The sequence below is a fragment of the Pelecanus crispus genome, chromosome 6, assembly GCF_030463565.1.
Source record: "Pelecanus crispus isolate bPelCri1 chromosome 6, bPelCri1.pri, whole genome shotgun sequence".
Lineage (NCBI taxonomy): Eukaryota > Metazoa > Chordata > Aves > Pelecaniformes > Pelecanidae > Pelecanus > Pelecanus crispus.
The window spans coordinates 14999310-15025657 of record NC_134648.1 but is presented as its reverse complement, the minus strand read 5'-3'; the positions used below and the strand labels follow the sequence as shown (position 1 = coordinate 15025657).

The window sequence follows — 26348 nt, the reverse complement described above, 5'->3', positions numbered from 1 at the left end:
CTCACACACCCTAAGAGTAATATGCAATTACATTTTGTTATGGTAAAAGACAGGACTTTTCAAAGTCCACGTTGCTAGGTGCAGAGACAGAAATTTTAGAAAGCAAATGTCACTTCACTGCTGCAAAGAAAGATCTGAGAAGTTGAGAAGAACTTTGTAAACTCCCTTCTAGAACTACAACAGATTAATAATCTAATGTTGGTTATTTTTCATCCTTTTTACATGTACACATTCAGCAGGTTTTAATGCATATCATTGTGCTCTGTATTTTCCACAAGATTCAAAGCAGAAAACTGCACAAGACAGTCCAGCTTTTTATGAAGACAGAACTATGGAGAATGTGCAACAATTGTGTTTACATGCAGATCTGGCCTGAGTTTGCATGTTTCTTGGTGTTTAGATGAGTGAAAGGGAATCAACCAAACCACCAGTAAGTAATACAGACAAAACTAGTGAGTTTGAGGGTTTTAAAAAAAAGAAAAAAAATTTAAAAGTCCATTCATCTCTCTTAATCCAACCTGCATATCTAAACTTCTAGAAAAGAAAATTATTAGATAGGTTGTTATTTTTAAATCATGCTAAAATGGATAAGCAGAAATGTCAAAAGAAGTAGTTTTCAAGTTTTCACTTGATATGGGCAAACAGACCAGTTATAATCTCTGAAATACTGATATACACATTATTTCAGCACTGCTGTTACAGTATCTACTACCTTGTTACACTGACAGTGTCAGAATAAAATCTACTTCAACTCCTTCCAAAATTTGTTTAAATATTCATCTCGGATAGCTATCAGGTATTTAGGAGTGTCTAAGTGACATTGTTCCATTACAAAAAGCATAATTACTAAAAAAAGTCTCTTATTAATGTATGTGAACATTGCAATTATTTTCAACAGCTACCAACTATACTGAACATCATAACATTTTGCAGCTACATAGCCTTAGGTGAATAGTTGAGATTTCTACAAAGTTGATGTTAACTGTAATTTTCAGTATTCTTAGAAGCAGATTAAAAATAAAATATTTTTAAATATATGCAACATGCTAATTTTATTTTAGTACTACATTTGCATGAAAAAAACCAATTGTAATACACGATGTACTAACTACTACCTTGACATCCTGCCACTATGCTATGCAAATTGCACGATCTTACCTGCTCGTCTGGGACCCATATGATGAGTCAATGTCATAGAAGATGATCTTTGTTTTGGTATTGTCAGCAAGTTTCCACCAAAAGACCCATTTGAATGAGATCCTTGGCTGAAAATAAAACAGTAAGAATTTTTTTTCTTTCCTACCCTGTCTTTCATTTGTATTAAATAAAGTGCTTATAAAATGGCCAGACTACTCTGTTACAGGTCCACTACCATTCAAGAAAAAGAAAGTACTAGAAAGAAGTTGAATTCAAGATCAGCTAGACAATATATGCAAATTATATGTAATAAAAACTGCTGGGTACTGGGTGAAAGCAACAGAAAGCTTTATGCAGTCCTAAAATGCCACAATAAGTATATTTAGACCACGTGCCATAGGTTTTACTTTCTAACATGGTATTTACTTTTCTTGAATGTTTTAACAAAGCAGGCTATTTTCTAACAGATCTGAGAACATTTAAAAGATTGGTTACTTTGGAAATACCATGACAGTCTTACACAGCCACAGCTTGCTTTTCAAATCAATTTTGCATATTTAATTAATAATTTTATTTATTATCATCTTAAAACTAAAGCTGTTTTTGACATAAAGTCATATTGCACTTCAGTAACTAAATCGTTAAACTTAATTGCTGAATTATGCCATCTGCTGTTCTAGGCATGAAATTGCACTCCAAAATTCCATTTATGTATTTCCTTTAGTAGACAAAAATGTGCTACACAGTTAAAAATAACTGTATACCTGTACTTTAAAGTGAAAATAGTTTATGTAAAACTAATTATTTCATTTCAGTATGGGAAAAGAGTATTTACCAACCAGATTTAATCTTGTTTAATCGGATTTCAAACAAAAGCCAAATACAGAAATAATACTTGATCTCCCATCACTTGTTTAAATACATAAATATAAAAAATGAGTAATAGAATAAACACAGATTTATCCTTCTGAAGTCTGATGCTGACTTGTTAGTCAACTTCAAAGAATGCTTGGGTTGACAACTGGGATAGATTGAACTTTTCACTATTTGTACACTGTTTAGCTATCATAGCTTACATGTATTCTTTTAAAGCACATAAAAATGCTGCAACAGTGGCTATCAAATGCAAGAAAGTTATATCATTTTTAATTAGAAAACAAATTTTGCGGTATGTGGAAGTTGGAAAGTGATACGTATTTTAAGTAAAAAGGAGAAGGAAAGAGTCAGTAAAGATTTAGAGGTTAAACTAGTTTGTTTTGCAGCTGTGTATGTTGGTCTTTTTTTTTTCATTTCCTACTAAAACTGATATGCAAGCCTACTACTATGATAGAGCATGCCATTCAACCTCGGAATGACCTGATTTCTACCTGAGATCAAACAGAGTTACAAAGCATAGTATATAATTAACTTGAAACATTTTCCAGTTTATGCTGGCAGAATTTGGAGACTTAATTCACAAGATTTTACATTAAATACTTCTTCTGCCATGTTCCAACATTGCAGACATGAACATTTTAGAAAGGCTAAATTTATTATTGCCCTTTAAACGTGGTTAAGTGCTTACCTTGATGTGTTATATTCCTGATGACACCTCTTGCTGTTACTCCGTTCCCATCTAGGAGATGTTGATTCTATAGGTGGAACGCCAGGAACTCCTGAAGTCCGCCTCAGCTGTGGTGTCGGCAGGCTACTCCTGCTACTTAATCCCTGTTGAGTAATTTAACCACGGTTAAAATCTATATAATTAAAACCAGACATTAAAATTTTATTTATTTTTTTGTGAAGACTATTTATTGTTAATTTTTTATAGTGAAATACTAACTATGGTATCTTACATTCATTCTTATTGCTCAAGAAAATAAAAAAGATGCAGTCAAATTATTTTGCTTACTAGGAATAATTATTTTTCATATCTTTTTTCTTTCCCCAAATTAAAATATGTTGTCTCGGTTTCAGCTGGGATAGAGTTAATTTTCTTCCTAGTTGTCTTGGTTTCGCCCCAGCCAGCACCACGAAGCCACTCGCTCACTCCCCCTACCCCCATGGGATTGGGAAGAGAATCGGAGGAGTAAGAGTGAGAAAAACTCCTGGGTTGAGATAAGAACAGTTTAGTAATTGAAATAAAGTCTAAAATATAAAATATAGTCTGAAAGGTCCCATTTGGAAGAAATACTTTTTTATTATTTTCTTTGGTGTGTCATAATCTGGAGTTTGTGCTGACTTACTGGTTTTCGAAAGAATGAGAAATCTGTTTCTTCCTTACAGTAACATACATAAGTGTAGATTTTTTGGCTTACCCCTAAACATATAACAAAGTCAAACATTCATTGAATGATAGTGACAAACACTATGTTATCCACCAGGTAAATTAATATAAGGAAAAAAACCCAAACTTAAAGGAAGAGTTACTTTTAGGAAGGAGGAAAAGAGAATAGCTGTGAAAAAACAATCTTTCAATCTCACATAATCTTTATAACCAGTCTTCAGCAATGAATATTTTTCATTTCAAACAATTCTGACTAGCTATATAGAAATTTTAAAAACCGTAAGTTACATTTTCACATTCACATAAATTGTATTTTTCACATTGGTATACCAATCCTTAGCAGTTTTCAAAAAAATCCACAAAGAAAAACATATGCTGAATGATTATGATCCCTACCCAACTGATATCTGCAGATATCCATGTGACATTCCAAGGAATTTCATACTGCAATGATCCTGCAAGGTCTTCCACAGATAGATCTGTAAACACTGAGCTTTTCCCCAAAGCATTTGTCTTGACAATGATTCCCAACAGCCATTTCACAGGCTGAATCTGGCTCGAGGCAGTTTATCTGGCTCCAGAATACTAAGCCAACAAGTTGATCAATTTGGGCCAAGCTGCCCATTGCCTGGAGATGGAAGGAACTACAGGGCAGGGATGTCACAGACCAGCCTCCACAATAAACAGCCTCAAACTGTCAATACTGGGCTACCCTAGAATTATTAGCTCTGGTGCACTGCAGCTGAGTTTCTATATTTGAATGTTTTTCCACCATGGTCCTTAATGTGTCATATAGTAACTACATTCATGCTTTCACTTATTTACCCTAGATAATGGAGAAGTGACAGCAGATTTACACACTGGTCCCACAACATTATGTGCTGCACAGAAAGAAGAGATATTTTTCCTTTTACATAGCTGATTTGCTTCTGTCTGATGGCTAGTTTCATGTTCACAAGAGTAAATTCCTTTGGAAAAAAATGTCAATGAAAAAGCCACACTGACAGTAATTGTTGGATAAGAATGTGGGAGAATCAAGAACAGCCCTGTTTGTGCCATATCATGAGAATGTAACATCTTCATTTTATATTTGCTTTCAGTGTGTTTAATCCTGTGTTTATTTCGAGGAATCGTGTGGTCAGAGTGCAGACCAGTGCTTTTACTTGTCTATCCATCAACCACTTGAATTTGCATTTTGGCACCTATCTACATTTCATTCAATGCCTTTTCACAGCTTCTCTCTTTCGACCTTAAACGTAGTTCACAGGTACTCAGTAAAGAAGCTACTGTCCATACCAGAGCATTCTTTCCAGATTAATTTTCCTTGTGTAATTTTTAAAAAATTACAACACACACATGAATGAAAATTAAAGTAATTTGACCTTGAGCAGCTTTCGATCTCCTTTTTCAGCAGGATCCTCTATTTCAGGACACGGGAAGAAACCAGGAAATGGTGTGAATGGACTAGCCTTTGGCCTGCATGTGCCTGAGAAAGCACCAATCAAACTATTAATGCTTCGAAGGGAAGAAATCACTTGTGGTGGAAGGGATGGGTCAGTCAGGAGGTCTGTTAGCATGCTCCGAGCCTCATTTAGTACTGGAAGATCAACTCCATTTCCACTGCCAGCATTCTAGAATAAATGGAAATGTTGCAAACTATTAACATGTCAAAACATTTCACAGTATTCTAAGTTTTAAATAAGCATCTTATCCATTGCAAATTTAAAAAAAAGAATTTTTAAAAATTAATGCAAGGTATTTTTCTTTTAAAGAAAATATATACCTATAGACATATTCAGACACCAATTTTTGCTTTTTTTTTTTTCCACACACACAAAAATATTTCAGAATTCAACATTAGCTTTCAGTTTATTTTTCTCTATTTAAAATAAAGATCTGGTGCCATTTTTTTAATCTCAACTTTTCATTACTCTGTCTCAGAATTAAACTTAGTATTCTATCTCTACCAGTAGTATCAACAGAAATGTTTGTGGCCAAACTGTTCTAAGCCCCTTATAGAGGTGCAATTTCCACAGCCTCGTTACTTTTATTAACCCTGATTCTACTGAAACTAATCCTAACAGTTCTGTCACAGAAGTGATCAGTTTTTATTTGGCATAATTCTCCCAACAGGAACAGCAATAGCTGGTTAGATGCCACCCCTGATACAAGAGAGAGGGGGAGAAACAAGCAATCAAGAAAAAAGGTGAGAACCTGGTAGACTTAAGTTTGGTGACATTGCTGGGGAATCACTCCCTAAGCTTATGGTAATGGATATGTCAAAATAAACACTCCCATCTTAGTTAGGTCTGAGACTGTTCTCACATACATCACAGAAAGCAGATCCCTGTCAACTTGGTCAGAACTGCTAAATATCCCTGGAGGTGTTCAAAAAATGGGTAGATGTGGCACTTTGGGACATGGTTTAGTAGGCATGGCGGTGTTGGGTTGATGGTTGGACTGATGATCTTAGAGATCCTTTCCAACCTTAATGATTCCTAGCTTTACTTTCATTAAAAAATAATCCAGCCACCAAGCCAGGAAACATGAAATTGCTACTCTACCCTTAACTGGTTTAGTGGTGGACTTGGTAATGTTAGGTTAATGGTTGCATTGGATGATCTTAAAGGTCTTTTCCAACCTAAACGATTCTATGATTCTATATCAAGCCTCTGCTACATAGAACTAGACTGTACTAGGACAACGTAGGTAAATAAAACATCAACAGAAAAATTGAAATCTGACAGTTTACAGTGAACTCTGTACTCAATCACATTTCACAAAAGGTCGGATTCATAATACACTGACCTGGTAATAAGGCTTGTACCATTGCTTCAAATCCCAGTCCCAAAGTATCATCTGTAAGGCGAGGGGGAGAAAAAGAAGAGTAGTAAGTGATATGCTAATACTGAAAAACAACAATGGAATAAATCTTGATTATGTGATGCAACACAAAATGCTTCTCCCTTCATGTTTTCATATGTAACTTAGGCCATTTTCTCAGTTAACACTACCCCAGTAAAAGTCCTAAAGAAGAGTTTGAAGAAATTGCATGCAACAGAGGTATCTTGATGATGGAATAATTATACGGCCTTATTTCAGTATTTTTGGTCTGTTTATAAATCATTTACTATGTACACTAAATTAGGTGGTGACAGTGCTTTCCTGCTTCTATTCACCTCAACTTATAAAAGCAAATCTATCCTAAAACCTCCAATATATTTTATAATTTTTTTCTTTCCAGAACCATTCAAACAGTAGCAATTTTGTAAATACAGTGCGGAAAGCACTACATTAACATAGTTTATTTTTAAAAAAGGCAAAAGGCTCCCCAATATCTCAGGATAAAAATCAGTAATTTTGAAAGCATTTTCTTGCAGGAGGTTTTGTTAGGTTTTGCTTGAACATGGTTACTACATGTACTGAATAACTTCACAAAACCCACCAAACCCACAAAAGAACGTCAGCAACACAATCTGAAGATAATATCAGCTTCAAGTACGTCAACAGCACTCACTTGATTTTTCTTCTCTACTCACAAAAAATAAAAACAACATACAAGAAATGAAATTCAGATGTCTGTTTTGTTTCCAAAGTGTTCAGTCTTTGTGACTTCTAATTATTCTCTGATAAATGAATTCATTTGCACAACATGCATTCACAAATTAAACAAATATAAAGATAACCCTTTTTTTTTTCTCTTTTCTATAGCTGCAGAGCACAAATAAAGTGCCAATACCCCACTTGATAGTTCATACTCTGCAGTCCTGTAAGTTTTTCTCCTTATTTTTATAGGCAAGAACTATGTTTGGTTTTGTTCCTCTAAGACTAACAGCTCTTTCATGGAGAAAACACAATATTCCAGGCTGGCACTTGTCCAGCAGAAGGTGCAGAAAGTGTCGATAAAGAAACACAGGCTGACGTGTCAGCAGTACCCAGGCAAGGGCAGCACTTAAAGGCTCTTTTTCTCTTCTGTTATCTTCATAGAGATACCATTAAACCATGTTAAAAGTTAATAGTTATGACATCCACTTGCCATGAAAAGTGAAGAGATCTATCATTAAGCATGTGCATAAACTGAGAGTAAGTTATGCTATATCAGAAAGTCATATTGTGTAAAGCAAGCAGATCTAAGTCAAGAATTAAGAATTTAAGAATTTGAGTTTTTTTGGTTTTTAAGTGATTAATCTAGCTACCATCTCCTCATTCATCTTTAGAAAACAAAAAACAAAAAAACACAAACCAAAAAACTAAGCATATGAGACGACTGTTAGCCTATCAGTGACAAGCATTAAGATAATGACCAACATTATCTGGCCATACCCATTTTGCATGATGCATTTGGGTTTTGCATGATGCATTTGGGTTTTGCATGATCATTGTAAAGATGAAGGGGTTTTTCTTTCATAACAAACTAGAATGAGTTGTCCATCTGGGCAGACTGGGGGTTTTTAGTTTTTCTTCCTTCTCAGGTTTCTCTTTCCAGATTGACATTTATTTACTGTATCAAACCTAGGTAAATCTTTTGGTTTCATTCTGTCCTCCTAAGCTTGGACATAGAGACTGCATTACTCTGCTTCATTGCCTTTTGACTCAACCAGCAACAAAGATCAGATGTCCACATGAGTTTTGTTAGTTGTATTAGCAACCTTTGATACTAATGGTCCACAAAGTTGCGTCAGCTTGCTTGCAATCTTGCAACCTCCATTAGGGGACATAAAAGAGGCTTCCCTTCCCCCAGCTCTTCTAATATTTTATTTTTCTTTTAAATATGTGGTATGTTAGCTAGTTTTATATATTTGTCATACATGAGATGTTAATAAAATACCTACGCGCTTGCTAACTCCAGAACATTTCTGTACCAAACCTTTAATTGCAACTACTTTTACTGATGCAACCTCCTTTATTCATCCTTTAAGCCACTGTGAGCTTTTATGTACATGTATGTACACACAGGCACACTCACATAAGCCATACTGTTATAATTTTGGGGTTGAAGCTACACGACTAAAAAAAATTAAAACCTTCCTTTTGGCTTTAGCCCTGCTACAATAAAGAAATAGGCTCAAAGTTGCAGAGGCAGAAAATATTTAGTGGAAAGTGTTACTGCTGCATCTTGTGTCCCATACTCACCTAGTATACACAAGGTAAAATAATGTACATAGCTCATGCAAAATCCACTTCAGTGCAAATAATAGTTTGATATTATAATGGCAGGGCACCATTTTATACACAATTTTATTTCAATGAAAAATTTCACAGCTTGGATTCATGACTGAAAATTTTCTGTTGTTATTTAAACAAGAAGATTTAAGCTCCTCCAGTGATACCAATTTTACAGCAAAGAAACTAACACAGTTTTGAAATAAACACAATGTAAGTTTACCTGTATGTTGCCAACAGATTATACTTTAATTCAGCGTACGTCACCATTAATTAGAAGTCACATCTCCCGAGAGAAGACATATATATGTGTAGTATATTAACACAGCTAGCAGGCTACCACAGTCTAAATTAGCTGCAAAATTTTCAGGGCTCATTCCATGTGCCACACATTGAAGTAATTAAAACGAGCTGATGAAAATTTTAGGCACAAACTAGCTATCTCTTCTACTAAGCACAATGGAAAAAAAATGCAGATCACTATACAATGAATATTTTTCCATCTCTATACTAATCAAATCCTTACAGGTTAATAAAGGGGGGTTATTACCTTTTCCTAGATGCTTACAACACACCACAAGATGGCACTCAAATCCAGAAAGCCTCACCCACAAAAACAATTTCGGGAGAAGGGAACAGAAACCAGCAGCATATTCCTTAAACAGACCTTCTCCAGAACTGAAATGGTGTGAGGGACCAGGGGGGTGATGGTTTTAAAGGTTAACAGCTGATAAATTCTGCTGCTTTACAAAAACTTCTCCGTTTAAAGAAGAATTTACTCCTTACCATTCTATTCAGAAACTACTTATAAGGAAACTGCACCTTGTTTCTCACTACATACCAGACTCTGTTTAATTAGCCTAACTCCATGCCTTGCAAGTTAAATCTGGCATACTAAAAAAAGCAGCATTTTTGGCATTATTTTTGTTGAGAGTCTGGCAGTCAAAGCTTTAATTAATTAATGTGGATCGTCAACAAAAGTTACAAAGTATTCCCAGAGTTGCACTAATCTTACAACAGGAGTAAAAAGGATACAGTTCCATTTTGACTTACTGTGAACAGACCAACAGACCTTAAAATAGGCCTTAGGCAGAGCCTCAGCAATTTTTGATTTTGCAACCGTAAGACTTGTTGCAGAAAGAACTGTACTCTGTAATATTAAGATTTTGTAATCCATTGCACATAACATTCTTCCTCACCTCCTACAATGAGAAACACCTGATCTAGGAAGGACTTTAGTTATAAAAGTTCCAAGCTGCAACTTAAACCTCTGCTTAGCAACTCACACACTTTGGCTTTTGAGCATCCACTGTCAGTGCCAACATCACAGCAGTCACACATCTGGAAGGTCCTCTGAAAATAAAACTGCAGTGGGCTCTGATATTGCAGCTGAACTTCTGAAAGGTGAGAAATGTATAGCCCTCCCAGCATAACCATCTATACCAAATTACCAGTCATCTTGGAGGAGGGCTTCTCATATCAGCCTGACTAACCCCAGAGTCTCCCAGTCCATCCAAAGAGCAACGATCACACTTGCCTGGTTTTATATAACTTCCTGTCAAGCCAATCAGGGTTTTGAAGGACAGTTAATAAAAACCAAAACAATCCCCAACACATAGCACAGTACTATGACTTGTTCTTTAACAACCAGGGACTGTATTATGTTTAACTATAATAATTGAACCTATTTAGCCTATGAAATAAATTTCAACACGGTTAAAACAAGACAAGCTGACAAAAACCTTTAAGTAAAAGTGACCTTTTCTGATTTGGCCACCATCAGCCAGTGATGGGTTTAGGTCAAACTGAAACGTCACTCAAAGCAGGCTCAGCGTATCAACAGAGAGAATTTGCATCACTGGAAATAGTTTTGGGGTTTTTTTTTAAAGGCTAAAAAAGGTGTTAAAGATCAACAAATTCTCCACAGAGCTGCTACTCTGAAGAATGAACACTATATTCAGTTCTATGGATGTTTAGTCAAATCCAAGGAGATTTTAAATACATATCACTTACTGGAAATGTGCAGGGAAATTGACAGTAGGCATCAGATATTACCCTTTGTTTATATTTTTTCAAACAATGAAAACAGTATTCACAAGGTAACACTAATAAAGGCCTTCCCTAATACATCTTATAGTTCAAACAGCAACAGGAACAAGCAAATTAATTTTTACAAAGAAAAAGGGAAAAAGTGCTCCTCTGAGAAGCTTATAGTCAAAATAAACTAAAACCAGATGAGAAATGGGAGAAGACAGTCAATGAAAATCGTCAAATCTTCAGAGTTCTTTGTTTTGATTTTCATGATTTATCTATATAGAAAGTTATCTTTCCTATCACGGCGCAGCCAGTGTTTCCAGGGCCTGTAACAGATGTGTCCTTCAGAAGTGAGTTGATGCCATAGAGGGTGGAGTTCTTTTGGATCTTCTTTGCATGAGTGCCACAGCTCCATTTGGCTAAAGTCACGTTTGGGGAATATTTTAAACTTCTAAAGCACAACAAAAGCCTATGGGTTTTACTCTTCTCAAGTTATAAGCCACTAAAATTACTATAGAAGTACACTAAGCATTTTTAAACCAATTTTTAAAAAACTTTAATGCTCAACTCAAATTATATTTGGCTAGATAACTCTGTAATGATATTTTCAGAATAATTTAACTTATAAAATACAAAATCATATCATCTTAGCTACTCAAGAATTACTGTTTGTGCAAAGTTATATTAAGGACAATATTCATACTTACGCAGAGATTTAAAATACACAGCTACAAAAAAAAAAGTTTCAGAGCTTAGGAATCTAAAAATCAGTTTTAAAACTAGAATATAACTAATACATATGCTCCATATCCTAAGCTGAAATGTGCACACCATCTAAGGCCGTACACAGTGTTAAGATTTGTAACATTTCTGTTTGATTGCCTGAACGAGGCAAGCGAGAAGTTTTAGTTTCAATGATGATACTATTCAGGAGATTCAGTGTGTGCTTTAATGCTTGTTAAGAAAAGAATACTTGTCCTATTTGACACCATCCCTTCACATTCCATGCTCCAAAATTTTAATGGAGAAAAATGAGTACAAAAATTAGTTTCTATTTTCATTGATCAAATATAAAAGATTCCTAGTTGCTAGTAGCATCTGTTTGACACCATTAGGCATTAGCTCCGTAAATAAGTATTTCCATAGCAACCAAGCATAGAATTAACTAAACAATGAAACCAACACCATAGCAACTTGATTCAGAAATCAACTCTGCAAAAAATCACCTCATTCAAAAGCAAAATTCTACAAACAGATAAGAAACTGATTTGTTGTAAAATATGAAAAAGGTTACATTACATTACATTTCTTTTAAAACAAGACTGATGCTAGATTCATTGCTTTTATTTCTAAATTAGTCTTTTGTAACAGCTTACAATCAATCAGGTTTTTAAACCCATATCATTTAATGATACAAAAACAAACACAGCAGTATACAACCTAGAAGTCTTGTTTTATTTATTTATTTATTGGGATTTTTCCCTCTCTGTGTAGAAAAGGTAGATTTTGAAAAACAGTATGTTATTAAGTAGTTAAAGTTGTATTCAGTATGAGAGTAAAGGTGATGCAACCAAAGAATGACTCTGTAAAAGTAGAGGTAGCATTGTTTAGACAGCACAGACAACGTTCCGTTATGAAATCTTGCAGCCTGAAACAACAGCCACTTGAGTAGATTATTGTCATCAAGACAAAATACAGAACTTGGAAAAGCGTTCAATATGATACCTAAGGCATTTAGAGTCATTATGATATTCCTCCACCCACTAAACCTTCCCATGAAAATAAATGGGACAGGAAAAAACTAGGGTATTTTTGGAATCCTAATACTTATCACTTCCTGACTCTATACAATTTATTTATCCAAGGTTGTAAAATGGCTAATAGTTTGTGAAGTCTGCAGATAGCCACAATCTTTGAACAGAAACTGACTGTGCTTTTATGGTTCTGACATTTGGATACATGTACTGAAGGAAACAGTCATATCCTCTATCCTAGACTCTGTCATTGACTCTACTGAACTCTTTCATAAAAGGCATTAACTTCTAGTCTAAAATCTCCCTTCAGTGGAAGGAAACTTGCTTCTACTTACTTGCTTTAGTAAATACTCTTCTATACATTAAATAGTACCTGCAACATATTTGGCTGGACACATAAGAATAACACTGGAACATACAGGTGTCTGGCCAACATAATGTTTTCACCAGACTTCAACAGTATTCTGATCTTCCCTGCGAATACAAATCTTTGACAAGAGCTGCACCTACATAAACTTTAAGAAGTCACTTTAGAGTCATCACTTTTAGTTACTGCTTTCAGCACCTTTGTCCTCAGCACAGATACAAAAACAGAGCAAAAATGCTCCACTGCTATGCTTAAGTTTCAAATAAGCCTTCAGCCGGCTTATTCTTAAAGTTAATATTACTCCCTGCAAGCGGAAAGATACCTCTTTTTTTGGTTGGATTTTTGTTTCTTTTTTATGTGTTTGTTTCATTTGTTTATTTTTAAAAAGGCATGCTACTTCTGCTTTTTTAACCAGGAGTATCAGAAGGTCAGCTTCTACTTTGTCTGCTGTAGAAAGTTTTCAGTTTTCTTATTGCTTGTTATGTTTGCTCCGATCTTGCTTTTAATATTTTTTAAGATCTTCAAATATTTCAAAAAGGTTCTAAAAGGTGTTTTGTTTATCAAGGGAAAGTAGGGTGGGTTTTTTTTTTTTTCCTTCTTATGTAGGTAATGAAAAAAAACTGGCTAAAACCACAGTTAGGTCATTTCCTGTTCCTTCTAGGTTTTGTCAGACTTGCATGTCAGAGTAAAGGCCAACCAGTAATTTATGGCAACTGGGGGAGGGACAGCAGAGGAAAAAAAGCCTGCTATGTGCAGATCCTTTAATTGCCCATTATAAGCATTTTCCTTTAGAGCATGTGGTTCTAATCACCATCAAAGAAAAGAAATAGTGCTAGGTGGATTACTGCTCTGATCTGGTACAGTTGCTTCGGTGTCCTGGCATTCTGTACATCTTTTACTGTCATCCAAAACCTAAAACCATTTTTTAAAGTTGTGTGTTTATTTTGCAAAAACCAACATCTAGAAATTGCTCCCAAAACCACCTTTTCACATTTACCTATTGCCATTATTTTACAATTATACATAGTAAAAGCCTTTACTGCTGTGTTGACACACTGTTAATGTATCGCGTTGGAACAGACAGAGAGCACAACCTTAAATTTTATCCTTCTGCAATAGAAGGATGTGCACAAATTTACACTGAAGCATTTTACTGCATGCTGATATATTCTTAATGCAGTAACTAACAACACTTAGCAGAGATTAACTTATTTCCCCCTCTATTGACTTAAATTTTTTAATCAAGTGGCTTTTTTCCACCTATTACACTAGAGATATAGGAATGAATATCAGATCTTTTTCTTTTCAGCAAACAAAGAGCAACTATTTCATACGACAACAAGTTGGGGTTTTTTTTCAGCACTGAGCTGAAGAAAAAGAGCTACTGAATTTTTCACAAAGACTTTTATCACAACTTTCTCTTTAAAATCTCATAAAAATACTTATATTTCTCCTCTCTGCCCAAGGCCCCCTCTAAAACAAGCAGCATAAAATTAAGCTGTACAACTCTCTCAGCCAAAAATTAACATGAATGCGAGAATGGTTCACATCAAATGAATTAGATCAAACGATCATCTAGTCCAGTATCTTGCCACCAACAACTGCAGCCATCTCAAGATAAGAATGTTCTTCAGTAAGCAGTGCTAATTCTCAGAATATTCTTTCAGCCTCAGCAACACAGCTCAAGGAGCCATATGTTGTATGCCTTTGTATATTACAAAGGTCAATAGATTTTTTACCTTTGCATTTCTCTGATCATCTTTCCAGAATCCATGTAAACTTCTGCAGATGCAACATCATACACAAAGGCATTTCACAAGTTAAATACAGATTATGCAAAGTTCCCTTTCATTTTGAATCTGTCAACGCTGAATTCGTACAGTGAGGAAGCAAACAATCAGCAACACTTTCATGCAGTCTACCCACCGAACAATTTTTTTTTGCAAAAGCTTATAGTTGTTTTCCAGCTAACTTCAGGCACAAGACACAATTTTTTTCAGACTATGAGGTTGTATTTTCAAATCCCCCAGGCTAATTCATTCAGAGACACAGCACCTTCAGAGCAACAAAACCTCTAATTCACTAAACACCACCGCTTTTTTATTTGATTGCATTAATTGTTGTCCTAAGGATTTTTATTTACAAAATTGCAACAAGGTACAAGTTTTACACAAATCAGTGTTGTTTTCTTTGAATAACTTGATGATGACCCAAAAAGAAACATTATGGGGACTGAAGTTAGGGAAGTAAGCTGAAAGAAAATGGTCAAGAAGCCAAAGAAGATATTATGTCATAAAGGAAAACAAATACTGCTGCAGTGCTGTGGTTGGACATTATACACGGGGATTGAACTAACTAAATTCTTGGTTGCTCACGCTAAAGAATTAAAAGCAATAATTAAAAGACAGATGAGACAGTATAATTATGAGTCTGATTACAAGAGCAATTGTGTTAGCAAAAGTTAAACCAGTATTAAAAAAAAATATCTTAATGGACAAGTTTCTAGTTGAAGTGCCAGGAAATACAAGATGAGATCTTTTTGGGGCAAAAAAATATTGAAAGTCCGAAGAATGTAATACAAATTGCTGTCAGAAACAGAGAAGAACAAGGGAATGCAAACTGCTCTGTTCTACAGAAAGCGCCAATTTACTTTTCTCTAATGTATTCATGTTAAGTAGTACTTTAGTTGGCAGCTTCATAAGCAGCTGAGAAAAAACTCAAACAGCAGCAGATTTGGAAGAACATAGAAAATTTTTTTCCATGCAGTAATGTTGTGATGCTGTTCTAAAAAAAAAAAAAAAAACAAACCAAAAAACCAAACAAACAGATGCCCTCCCACTTGTTGTAACATTAGATGATGACTGGATTAAAACTTTGATCGACTTTGTCCCCCAAATGGCAAGCCTTCATAGATAGCTGTTTATGTCATGCTTATCTTGCACGTGCAAAGTGAACAAAGGAATCACCATGAGCAGTATGGGAAGGGCCACATCACCATTCCACCTTGCTTCGTGGTAAATTCATCCGTCTAAGAAGAGAGCATGCAGTCAGACACCTCTGGTAGTTATTACCAGTTACTAATCTTGCTGTGAAAAATTTCTCTATGAAAAGATTGAGAAATGAACAAGCTCAGATCTCAGTTAAAAGAAGGGAAAAAGAACACCCAACACACTAAAACTCCAGAAGTTGTTGTAAAATGCTATGTTTTTTATAACATTTAATAGCACATCCTCCTGAAACTTACTCACTCTATATAGGTGTAAGCTGAATTTCACACTGTGCTAATATGGTAACTAAAGGTACACTTCCAGGAAAGAAAAATTGTCTTTGTCCCACAATCAGCATCTCCAAAACTACAGGTTCTTTTCTTCATTGGCCTTTTCATAAATTATATTCCATTCTGCTGTTCAATCTATCACAGGACTCTCCCACACTTGAAGACATAACTGTATAACCTACTATAGGCAAAGGTAACGGAAAATCGTATCCAAGTCTGTTTTCACTCCAGTGTTTTGACTTACTCTCTAAGCTACTCTGCTGCCCTGTTCATAGAGCACAAGTTACAGTTACGTACAACATTGTCATTGCAAAGGTTTCTGAATACAGGCGTATGAAATTCTAGCACAAAAGAGAAATGTGAAAATTAATGAAGCTGACTTGTTCCTTATTCTAAGTAACATACTGACTTTTATTTCTATAATAGGTTTTCCTAAGATTTTGATGAGTGACACCGCAAAAAATCAAACCTGGCATTGTATCAGGTTGAGTTGATCTTAAAAATACCCACACTTAACACAATTTTTTTTTTCTTTCATTTTGGTAGCATGACTCAGATGGAGAAACTAATGTGAAAGAAGGAGGTCAAGATGGGTCAAGTGTCTACCAGTGACTGTAAGATAATAAGAATAGTTCACCAGCCTTTTCTATACAAGCAGAGAAGTATTGCGATGGTCTTTTAAACTGTAAGACATTTTTAGCAAAATCATCACAATAGTGAAAGTTACATAAATGGCTACAGAGAACAACATTGGCAGTGAGAATATCATTTGCCATTTGGGACAAGTATTATTTACAATAAAGTTGCAGTGTAGCATGCCCAGTAAATACATCAAATATTATAAACGCATGCAAAGTAACTTTTCCTTGGGGAGCACCACTAATTTTTTCATTTCTCAGTCTTTTTCTAATAGCCTTTAATGTGTATGCTATTAAGTCTCTTTCAGACTATGTCTTCAAAATAGCTGTTAATGAGATGAACCTAACAAAACGAAGTCTACACTCATCTGTGACTAATTCTATGTTCTTATCAACAAATTCAACTCTCAACTAGCATCTCCTAGAACTTGCATATGTTTTGATTTTTTTTTTTTAAAGCAGAAAAGGGGAAAATACCTAGAATTTAAAACTAACACTAACCGTAGAAAAACTACGGGGTGCCAAGATTCCTAGCAATATCTGACTAGAAAAATACTGTCCCAATGAAGCACGCAGAAAAGCTTTTACAACACCTATCAGACTATTGTAATTGGGTATCCCATTTTAAAAAACTCTCATAATCTTTATGAAAAAGGCAAATAGTTGTATAGTTATACTACTACTATTTTTTTTAACTGAAATCTATACACCTTATTTTTTAAAAACAAAGGGTGCTTCTATTACAGGAATCATAGATTTAATTCTAAAATTAATATATATAACAAGTATCTTCTACAGCATTTAATTACAATCTTTACACTGAAATGTAGCAATTAGAATATTTTCTCTATTTGAGTATTTTTAATGTATCAGTTAACTTATGACATTCAGAATGTATATATTAATCAAATACCCTTGTAAAGCACATACAAACTAACTAGGAGATAGTCTGGCCAAAATAAATAATCAAATATTTAATCATGCCTGATCCAACACATGAAAGATAAGATTTTATTATAGCAACCTTCAAAGGAGTAAAATCTGTACAATGTGGTATAACCAACTACCAGTTGTGTCTCGTACCACAGGACTAAAAACTAGCAGCTATAACATCAGCTTTTAAAGGGAAGAATGTGGGGAACCTGTCAGTGGAAATGGACAAAAACTGGGGAGAAAAAAAAAAAAAGAAACCCTGCAAAATGAATTTATAGATGCACCATTTAAATGAAACATTGACAAAAATCAGCTGGGTTTTCATACATGGATACCATGCCCAGGAAATTTGCTGAACTCTTTGAAACAGACTGCACACACCAACAAAAGCAAACCAGTCAGCCAGTGTACTTTGACTTAAAAAAAAAAACCCAAAAAAAACACAAAAAGAAAAACAAAACAAAAAACAACTTCGACACAGTCTCCCCTTAATGCTCCTGAAGAAATCACATTGTCGTGGTTTAGCCCCAGCCAGCAACTAAGCACCACGCAGCCGCTCGCTCACTCCCCCTACCCCGATGGGATGGGGGAGAGAATTGGAGGAGTAAGAGTGAGAAACACTCCTGGGCTGAGATAAGAACAGTTTAATAATTGAAATAAAGTAAAATAGTAATGCTAATAGTAACAGTATAATAATGATAATAATAATAATGATACACGAAGCAAGTGATGCACAATGCAATTGCTCACCACCCGCCGACCGATACCCAGACAGTTCCCGAGCAGCGATCGCTGCTCCCCGGCCAACCCCCCCCAGTTTATATACTGAGCATGACGTCATATGGTATGGAATAGCCCTTTGGTCAGTTTGGATCAACTATTCTGGCTGTGCCCCCTCCCAGTTTCTTGTGCGCCTGGCAGAGCATGGGAAGCTGAAAAAGTCCTTGACTAGCATAAGCAGTACTCAGCAACAACTAAAAACATCAGCCTGTTATCAACATTCTTCTCCTACTAAATCCAAAACACAGCACTATGCCTGCTGTTAGGAAGAAAATTAACTCTATCCCAGCCGAAACCAGGACAGTATCCACCCCTTATTCTATACCATCTACGTCATGCACAGGCCCTCCCCTTTCCAATGTGTTCCAATTAATCACCACCCCTTTCCCTATCTTGATATACACACAGATATCATTCCCTTCGTCTATGGCCCATCCCTCTAAAATGTCCATTGAGTTCATTTAGCCCATGACTTTGGGTTCCATCTGTCATCACAGTCTTTCAGAGCAGGACAGGTGGTGTGCAGTGTTGGACTGTTGCATGCTGAAGTCAGTTCTCATTCCAACATGGTTTCATCAAAGTTCATTTTCCTTAGGCTGGGCAATTCTTACTGCAATACCATTGATGCGGCATATAGCAATCATAATATATAGTATTATATACTTAATATTAACCTACTATATTATTATATTAACATGCAGTTAAGAGATAACATATAGTTAAGAGATAACATACAGTATTATAAAGCAATTAATATTATACAATTCAGTTCATTGGCTATTTTCACCCAAAATCAAATTCCCTTGAGGTACACATTGGGCTTCCCCATCCTTTCGCATCACCCACCAAGTGCACCCAGGTCCTTGAGCAAAAGCAATCCCACGAATGGGTTTGCCTTTGCCAGAGGGGGAAGTAACCCAGACTGTCTTCCCCAGCATATTTTTCATGTGCACTACAGGAACTTTATCTCCTTCTACAGTACGTAAAAGTTTTGATTGGGCAGGGCCAGCTCGATTGGCAGATCCCCTGGTGTTGACTAACCAGGTGGCTTTTGCTAAATGCGTATCCCAATGTTTAAACGTCCCACCACCCATTGCTCTCAGGGTAGTCTTTAACAATCCATTGTATCGCTCAATTTTCCCGGAGGCTGGTGCATGGTAAGGGATGTGATATACCCACTCAATGCCGTGCTCTTTGGCCCAGGTGTCTATGAGGTTGTTTCGGAAATGAGTCCCGTTGTCTGACTCAATTCTTTCTGGGGTGCCATGTCGCCACAGGACTTGCTTTTCAAGGCCCAGGATGGTGTTCCGGGCGGTGGCATGGGGCACGGGATATGTTTCCAGCCATCCAGTGGTTGCTTCCACCATGGTGAGCACATAGCGCTTGCCCTGGCGGGTCTGTGGGAGCGTGATGTAATCAATCTGCCAGGCCTCCCCATATTTATATTTTAGCCATCGTTCACTATACCCAAGGGGCTTGAACTGCTTGGCTTGCTTGATTGCAGCGCATGTTTCACACTCATGAATAACCTGTGCAATACTGTCCATAGTTAAGTCCACCCCTCGATCACGAGCCCATTTATACGTTGCATCCCTTCCTTGATGGCCTGAGGCATCATGGGCCCACCGAGCTATAAATAATTCACCCTTATGTTGCCAGTCCAAATCCACCTGAGCCACTTCAATCTTAGCAGCCTGATCTACTTGCTGGTTGTTTTGATGTTCTTCAGTGGCCCGACTCTTAGGTACATGAGCATCTACATGACGAACTTTTACAACCAGGTTCTCTACCCGGGCAGCAATATCTTGCCACAATGCGGCAGCCCAGATTGGTTTGCCTCTGCGCTGCCAGTTGCTCTGCTTCCATTGCTGCAGCCACCCCCACAGGGCATTTGCCACCATCCATGAGTCAGTATAGAGATAAAGGACTGGCCACTTTTCTCTTTCAGCAATATCTAAAGCCAGCTGGATGGCTTTCACCTCTGCAAACTGACTCGACTCCCCTTCTCCTTCAGCAGTTTCTGCGACTTGTCGTATAGGACTCCATACAGCAGCTTTCCACCTCCGATGCTTTCCCACGAGACGACAGGACCCATCAGTGAACAGGGCATATTGCTTTTCATTTTCTGGCAATTTATTATACAGTGGGGCCTCTTCAGCACGTGTCACCTCCTCCTCTGGTGATATTCTAATGTTTTTTCCTTCTGGCCAGTCCATGATCACTTCCAGGATTCCTGGGTGACTGGGGTTTCCTATTCGAGCCCGTTGTGTGATCAATGCAACCCACTTACTCCATGTAGCATCAGTTGCATGATGTGTAGAGGGGACCCTCCCTTTGAACATCCAGCCCAACACCGGCAGTCGGGGTGCCAGCAGGAGCTGTGCTTCAGTACCAACCACTTCTGAAGCAGCTCGAACCCCTTCATATGCTGCCAGTATCTCTTTCTCAGTTGGAGTGTAGCGGGCTTCGGATCCTCTGTATCCCCGACTCCAAAACCCTAGGGGTCGACCTCGAGTCTCCCCCGGTGCTTTCTGCCAGAGGCTCCAGGTAGGGCCATTCTCCCCGGCTGCGGTGTAGAGCACATTTTTAATATCCTGCCCTGCCCGGACTGGCCCAAGGGCTACTGCATGAACTATCTCACGTTTAATTTGTTCAAAGGCTTGTTGTTGCTCAGGGCCCCATTTGAATTCGTTCTTCTTCCGGGTCACTTGATAGAGAGGGCTTACGATCTGGCTGTAATTTGGAATATGCATTCTCCAAAACCCCACAACGCCTAAGAAAGCTTGTGTTTCCTTTTTGCTAGTTGGTGGGGACATAGCTGTTATTTTGTTGATCACATCCATTGGGATCTGACGACGTCCATCTTGCCATTTTATTCCTAAAAACTGGATCTCCTGTGCAGGCCCCTTGACCTTACTCTGTTTTATGGCAAAACCAGCCTTCAGAAGGATTTGGACTATTTTCTTTCCCTTCTCAAAAACTTCTTCTGCTGTATTGCCCCACACAATGATGTCATCAATGTACTGCAGATGTTCTGGAGCTTCACCCTGTTCCAGTGCTGTCTGGATCAGTCCATGGCAAATGGTGGGGCTGTGCTTCCACCCCTGGGGCAGTCGGTTCCAGGTGTACTGAACACCCCTCCAGGTAAAAGCAAACTGGGGTCTGCACTCTGCTGCCAAAGGGATGGAGAAAAATGCATTAGCAATATCAATTGTGGCATACCACTTAGCTGCCTTTGACTCCAGTTCATATTGAAGTTCTAGCATGTCTGGCACGGCAGCACTCAGCGGCGGTGTAACTTCGTTCAGGCCACGATAGTCCACTGTTAGTCTCCACTCCCCATTAGACTTTCGCACTGGCCATATGGGACTGTTAAAGGGTGAGCGAGTCTTGCTGATCACTCCCTGGCTCTCCAGTCGACGAATCAGGTTATGGATGGGAATCAGGGAGTCTCGGTTGGTGCGATATTGCCGCCTGTGCACAGTTGTGGTAGCAATCGGCACCTGTTGTTCCTCAACCTTCAGCAACCCTACAATTGAAGGGTCCTCTGAGAGACCGGGCAAGGTGGACAACTGTTTAATTTCCTCTGTCTCCAAAGCAGCTATACCAAAAGCCCACCGGTACCCTTTTGGGTCCTTGAAATACCCTCTCCTGAGGTAGTCTATGCCAAGGATGCACGGAGCATCTGGGCCAGTCACAATGGGGTGCTTTTGCCACTCATTCCCAGTTAGGCTCACTTCAGCTTCCAGTACAGTGAGCTGTTGGGATCCCCCTGTCACTCCAGAAATACAAATGGGTTCTGCCCCTCTATAGTTTGATGGCATTAGCGTGCACTGTGCACCAGTGTCCACTAGAGCCTTATACTCCTGTGGGTCTGACGTTCCAGGCCATTGAATCCACACAGTCCAGTAAACCCGGTTGTCCCTTTCCTCCACCTGGCTGGAGGCAGGGCCCCTCTAACACTGGTCACAGTATTCGTTGTTCACTTCCTGTAAATGTGAATCAAAAGTTCCCTGATCAAGGTCGGAAGTAAAATTAGCCCTCTTACTCTGTCTTGGGAACTGCTCACTGGAAACTGGAGCTGCAATTTTCCTGGGAGAACCGCCTTTTCTAATAGTTTTTCCTTGCAATTCACGCACCCGTGCCTCTAAGGTTGAGGTGGGTTTTCCATCCCACTTTCTCATGTCCTCTCCATAATCACGCAGGTAAAACCACAGGGTGCCCCGTGGTGTGTATCCTCTATATCCTCTCTCTTGAGCATAGGGACGTTGACTCCTAATGGCTGAGACACTGGTCCGTGCAGGTGGGGAGTAGGACAGATCCTCTCTGAGTTGTTGGAACTCTTGGCATATTTTTTTCAGACAGTTTTTCCACAGCCGAGACACAGGCCCGTAGGGAGGAAGAGAGCTTTTCTTCGTAGTCCCGGAGTTGTCTAGCCACTTCATCCACCGTTGGTGCCTCGTCGTCTTTCCAGGCTAGTATTGCCAACGAGTTGGAATACGATGCTGGTGCGCTCCGTACCACCTTCCGCCACATGGATTGTGTGCACCTGACTTCATCTGGGTCTTTGGTTAACCGCTCATCATTCAGGTCACTGTAAATCACCTCCAGCACGCCTAATTCCCTCAGGTACTGGATACCTTTCTCTACGGTGGTCCATTTGCTTGGGCGGTATAAAACATCCTCCTTGAAGGGATACCTTTCCTTCACGCTTGACAGAAGTCGCCTCCAGAGGCTGAGCGGTTTTGCCCCTTTTCCAATTGCTTTGTCAATGCCCCCTTCCCTGGAAAGGGATCCCAGCTGCTTGGCTTCCCTACCCTCTAAATCCAGGCTACTGGCCCCGTTATCCCAGCATCGGAGCAGCCAGGTGATGATGTGCTCGCCTGGATGACGACCAAAATCTTTTCGCATATCTCGCAGCTCACTCAGGGATAGGGATCGGGTGGTCACCATCTCATTTATGGGTTCTTCCTCCTCTGGTTCTCGTGATGGCCCTGGTTCATCTTCATCCCTTACTAAACGAACTGATTTCCTCGTGTATTTTTTCTTCTGTATAGGGGCAACTGATACCGGCGCAGGTTGGTTCTCTGGTTTAGCCACAGTGTCTGTCACTGGGGTTTGAGTAGCCGCAGTGCTCATGGCTGTGGCTGGAGTAGCCACAGTGCCTGGGGCAGGGGTTTGAGTAGCTGCAAGGCCTGTAGTGGGGGTTGGAGTAGCCGCAGGGCCTGTAGTGGGGGTTTGAGTAGCCACAGTGCTTGTTGTTTTGTTATCAGATCCAGAGACCTTCTCTTTCTTTTGAGGGTACTGATTAGCGTTGACCACGGCTCGATAGGCATGGGCCAGTCCCCAGCATGTTGCAATGATTTGTGTCTCTCTGGAGCTACCAGGGTGACAACATACTTCTTCCAAATACTTTACTAATTCTTCAGGATTCTGCACTTGTTCAGGGGTGAAGTTCCAAAACACTGGAGGTCCCCACTGCCCTAGGTACTTGCGCATACGATCCCACACACCCTGCCACTCATAACTATCCAGCCTTGGGGTAGATCTCTGGATGGTATTTTTAAACTGCTTACTGACCTTTATCAAAATGGAAACAACATTCCCAAGAATTATCAATAGAAGTATCTTAACTGCCCAGGGGTGTTCAAGATACAGGAAAGTTGTTGTAATGAAGGAGGAAACATCATAGAAGAAAGCAGCAAAGGTGCCATTCTGTATTTCCTCCACAACAAGCCTCTCAGAGTAAGAAGTATAATTGCTAACTCTCTCTATGAGGTAGTACCCGAAGTACAGTAGTGACTTCTGTATGAAACCCAAATACCAAAGAATGCTCAAGGTCAGGGTTTTGATAAGGAGCCTCCCAAGCAAAAGATCATGAATCACTGCAGAGCATAGCACACTACACAAACTGACAGCAAGCTTTAACGCGTGCTGCAAAAAAAAGAACATGGTGCAGATCAGAAGAACTAATATCGTGACCGGCAACTGTTAACAGACTCCTTAATACACTCTGATTAATCTGTTGTTATCTCAAGCCCCACGTTGGGCGCCAAAAAGGACTGTCGTGGTTTAGCCCCAGCCAGCAACTAAGCACCACGCAGCCGCTCGCTCACTCCCCCTACCCCGATGGGATGGGGGAGAGAATTGGAGGAGTAAGAGTGAGAAACACTCCTGGGCTGAGATAAGAACAGTTTAATAATTGAAATAAAGTAAAATAGTAATGCTAATAGTAACAGTATAATAATGATAATAATAATAATGATACACGAAGCAAGTGATGCACAATGCAATTGCTCACCACCCGCCGACCGATACCCAGACAGTTCCCGAGCAGCGATCGCTGCTCCCCGGCCAACCCCCCCCAGTTTATATACTGAGCATGACGTCATATGGTATGGAATAGCCCTTTGGTCAGTTTGGATCAACTATTCTGGCTGTGCCCCCTCCCAGTTTCTTGTGCGCCTGGCAGAGCATGGGAAGCTGAAAAAGTCCTTGACTAGCATAAGCAGTACTCAGCAACAACTAAAAACATCAGCCTGTTATCAACATTCTTCTCCTACTAAATCCAAAACACAGCACTATGCCTGCTGTTAGGAAGAAAATTAACTCTATCCCAGCCGAAACCAGGACACACATTTACATGGGAAGAAAGGGATGGCTCTCCTCTGGATTATCAATTTGTTAAAACATAGAAAGTAAAGAATAAGAGTAGCAAGTTCACAAAAATAAAAAAATTGCCAACAGAGACTTCCTCAAAGATTCAAGCTGGGATCTATCTTAACCCACTCAAAAATGAATTGAAAAGGCAATAGAAGTCTGAGGTGTCAACATGCACTGATGACACAAAATTCCTGAGGATAGTCGGAAATAGAGCTGATTGTGAAAAAGCATCAAAAGGTCTTAATATAGCGAGTAAATAGGCAATAAGACATTGCTGAAATTCAGTACTAACTAATGAGTAAATGCCGAGAACAAAGATAAATTTTAAACTATTTATATAGAAAGCTGGGCTCATATTACGTCAATAGCAACCAGGAAATGGACCTCGAAGTCACTTGCATCAGCCCAATTCTCAAAGATGTTAAATGAAATATTAGAAGAGGAATATCAAACAATACAGAAAAAACAGCGTCACTGCATAAATCCATGCTACACCCACAGTCTAAGTGCTGCACGTAGATACAGAAGTATAGAAGAAATAAAAAAGGACAGGCTAATGAGAGAAATCAAAGACATGGAGTGGCCTCTACTGCGAGGAGGTACACAGACTGGGATCCCTCAAGTGCGAGGAAAACAGAGGGTTATAACAGCGCTCTATAGTTACCAATGTTATGGAGAAGGTAAATACGGAATGGTTAGTCAGTACTGTTCACAAGCACATGAATGAGGGCCATGTAATTAGATCATCTGGCAGCAGGCTTAAAACAAGCCAAAGGAGGTATTTCTCACACACTGCGTAATTAAATTATTGCAGTCATTGCTGCAGGTTTTTACAGAAACTAAATGTAACCAAAGATGTTAAAAAAAAGTTCACAGAGACTGATCAATCTATGGCTACTCACCACAGCCCAGACACAGCCTCTAGCTAAGGATGGCCCAAACTGTAATTTGACAAAACACGGCAGAGAACCCCAGAGGGGAAAAAAAACAGTTCTGAAACAAATGCTACTACTGACTATTATTAAAGATAAAAAGCCTGGGCTGGGTGGACCACTTTGATATCATCTCCAATTATCGTAAAATGAGTAATTATAAAAATGGACCCATCTTAGCAACTTTCCTAGCTGCAGTAAACTGTACTATCCTTTTGTATCCTTGGGAAGTTTCTTTCTGAGGCCTGGTTATGGAGTTGCTCCTCTCATCCATCTCTGCCTTTGAACGACAGGTCTCCAGCTCCTTTCTGTAAATCTCATTCTCCCTCCAGTCTTGTAGTCTGGAAGCTTCTCCTCTTCCCCCCACCCAATATGCTCCCAAGGGCAGCAGCAGTCTCCTACTC

At 38.6% G+C, this 26348-nt stretch overlaps 1 protein-coding gene across 1 annotated transcript in view; it reads right to left on the bottom strand.

The window, feature by feature from the left end:
* The window catches only part of PDE3B (phosphodiesterase 3B), a 95395-nt gene that overhangs the window by 15991 nt on the left and 53056 nt on the right, over positions 1-26348 (bottom strand). The window contains exons 2-5 of the mRNA XM_075712668.1: positions 6212-6262; positions 4786-5034; positions 2702-2844; positions 1159-1265 (exon numbers count right to left, since the gene is read on the bottom strand). Coding sequence (XP_075568783.1) covers positions 1159-1265; positions 2702-2844; positions 4786-5034; positions 6212-6262 — 550 coding nt within the window. The remainder of the gene's footprint in view (positions 1-1158; positions 1266-2701; positions 2845-4785; positions 5035-6211; positions 6263-26348) is intronic.